Source organism: Laetiporus sulphureus, assembly GCF_001632365.1.
Source record: "Laetiporus sulphureus 93-53 unplaced genomic scaffold LAESUscaffold_180, whole genome shotgun sequence".
Classification (NCBI taxonomy): Eukaryota; Fungi; Basidiomycota; class Agaricomycetes; order Polyporales; family Laetiporaceae; genus Laetiporus; species Laetiporus sulphureus.
The window spans coordinates 1-2707 of record NW_024468689.1 but is presented as its reverse complement, the minus strand read 5'-3'; the positions used below and the strand labels follow the sequence as shown (position 1 = coordinate 2707).

The window sequence follows — 2707 nt, the reverse complement described above, 5'->3', positions numbered from 1 at the left end:
CTGTTGATAGAAATCTATACACAGGAGCGTGCATGACTGGTTGTCGAGATGACTTGTATTGGTGAGCATCTCCAGTTCTTGAAGACCTTCCTGGAGGCAGATGGGAATGCCCCTTAGTCTAGAACTGTTTCAATTTGTCCCTCATATACTCTGCCCCCTCACGTACAGTAGTTCAACTGTGTTCATCTCTGCTCTTGTGCCGTATGTCCATTGTTTCAGTAGCGTCAATCAGAGTTGGCTCGTTTTGGTTTTGCATAAGAAGTTCTGTCTGAGTCACTTGAACTGGCATTTTGAGAAAGCCGACTGACTCTACCATGTGGTAGAGGATGATATCGCAAGGTTTTAATGATGCATTCACATGTTCGAGCCTGGCTAGTTTGAAATTCTCTTCAGTCTCAGATGGCACCTAACTCCCCTCTCCCTCTACCTCACTTCCTCAGCTCGATGATGGGTGAGCCTGCTACACCCTCATTCTCCCAGCGTCCTGTGACACTGCTTGGTTCCCCTTGCAAGGTACATTATTTCTTCTAGTTCTCCATTAGTCACTGTCACTAATCTTCACGTGTAGGTGATGGACCCGAAGGACGCTGCCATGGGTGTGGTTTATTCTGCGTGGAAGGCCTTGCGTGAGGCAGAGCCTTTTGATTCACCCATCGACTTTGAGTTCCTCATATGTGAGTTCCTTTCTGCACTAGTAAGTGGCTGCTCCTTCACACTCGCAGTGGGCTAACACTCTCTCTTTCTTAGCGCGGTCTTCACTCCTTTACTGACTCTGTGTCACAAATGCATTATACCCAGTTTTGTCAGAAGGCCCAGGCTCATCTTGACTCCTTTGTGCAACCATCGTGGCTATTGTGGTGTAAAGAGCTGATCTCACCTGAGCAGGCTGCTACCTTTCTGGTGAGCAAGGTGTGTTTGTCAGATTGTATTCCCTTATCCACTCTTTAACGTGCCCCTCTGACTCTTCCAGAATTCGAGTCCTCCTTCCATGACTGAGGCTTCCATGTGCATGCCCTCTGATACTGAAGACATCATGGCTTCTGACTCTCTGACTGCTTCTACTGGCACTAATGACTCCCTTCCTACTGCTGTTCCTGTCTCGACTCCTGCAGCCATTACTCCAGTTGCAGCTCCCATTCCCCTTGGTGTCTCCATTCTGCAATTCAAGTTTCAGGCTCACACCGCCAACCTCATTGCTCTCGATTATCCTTCCGATTTTGATACTGTGGTGATGGAGGTCGACCCTTTGCTCGCTACTGTGATCTTCGAACCCCCAGCTGCACAGAGCTCTGAGGCTATTGAAGTCTCTAGCAATGACAAGGACAACAGTGACAGTGATGAGGTGGAGTTCATGGATGGGACTGTTCCTAATCTGTCTCCAGTGCATTTAAAGAAAGGCAAAGGATGCAGTCACCAGCCTGTGAGCCCGTCCATCATGACTGTAGCTTTTGAGGGCCAATATGCATGCATGCCAGTCCGTACCTTTCGCAACTGCTTCCTTCCACCAATATACCTCCTGTTGTGGCAGAAGCCTTCTATTGTATGTCTGGTAAGTTTCCGTGTGACTCCTTTGTCTTCTATTGCTAACCCTTCCTTTCCTAGTATTTGTATTGCCTGTCCTCAGAGAAGGTCTCCCGAACATGTACACTGAGCAAGTTCCATCCCAAATGTCACAAATGCCATCATGACCATAAGGCCTGCAAGTGGTGGATGTGTGATACTGCCTCAGATGTTGATGACTCAGATGGATGGCTTTCTTTGAAAAAGCTTTACTGGCACAAGGGCTGGCCGGTACCCAAACTACCAGATGCTCCGGTGATGGCCAAGGCCTCCCACCATCAAGTTAGCTATGACTGCTCAATGCATGATGCCAACATTGCTGGGAGTGAGAAGGTGGCAGAACTGGAGTTGCCGCTCAATACCCCAATCGATGAGTATGAGGCTGCGCTTGCCGTGGCTCCATGCCTCCATGAGTCTTCCCTTCTTTTCATCTCGTCTTCTGATGACTGCCTGTTCTCTAGTTCCCATTCATTCTCTTTTAGACACACCCGAGCCTGAGACAGGGTTGAAGGTTGAGGATGCACCTAAGGAGGTCATTGTCAAGCAGAAGAAGGACACCGTCGAGACTTCACATTGTAAGTTGGTGAGTCCTCCACCGCCATGTGGTGCATCACTTGCTATCTTGGGCTCCTTCCACAAACTGTTTTGCTAGGCCAATTCAGCAGGCTGCCTAAGCATTCTCACATTGACAACTCAGACCTGGACGATGTTATGACCCAGCATGCCTACACCAGCACTATCATCATTCCTTCATCCAAGATCCTCAAACTGTGCTCGAAGAAAGGCAAGGCTCATGCAAAAGGCTCTTCTCAGGTTGTGCTTGTGAAGTCTGAGCTGGGTAGTGCTCTGCTGGCCACCCTTGAACCTTCTTTGATCAGTATGCAACTCGAGTAAATAATGAAACTGTTGCAGCAGCTCCTCAAGGAGAATCGAGCTTTTAGGGCTCACAAGCCATGAAGACCATTGAAGTGTGATGGGTCTTTGACTGGGTCATGTAAAGTGGGCTGTCCACATGGTTCTCCTTGTCACATATTTAGCACGATCTCTCCTTCCACGTGCATGGGGCAAACGTATTATTTAGTCATTTTGAATAAACCTGTGTGCTGGATTACTGGGCGACTCTGTTGAGTGAAAATTTAAAAGACAC

At 48.3% G+C, this 2707-nt stretch overlaps 1 protein-coding gene across 1 annotated transcript; it reads left to right on the top strand.

Annotated features, from left to right (window-relative positions):
* Positions 1–399: 399 nt before the first annotated feature.
* LAESUDRAFT_765402 (uncharacterized protein) lies at positions 400–2454 on the top strand (the record flags this gene model as incomplete). Its single annotated transcript, XM_040913663.1, has 8 exons — positions 400–513; positions 569–694; positions 748–834; positions 886–909; positions 971–1549; positions 1603–1642; positions 2022–2135; positions 2258–2454. The coding sequence occupies 8 exons, from the start codon at positions 400–402 to the stop codon at positions 2452–2454; spliced, it is 1281 nt and encodes a 426-aa protein (XP_040757301.1).
* Between the last annotated feature and the right edge of the window lie 253 nt (positions 2455–2707).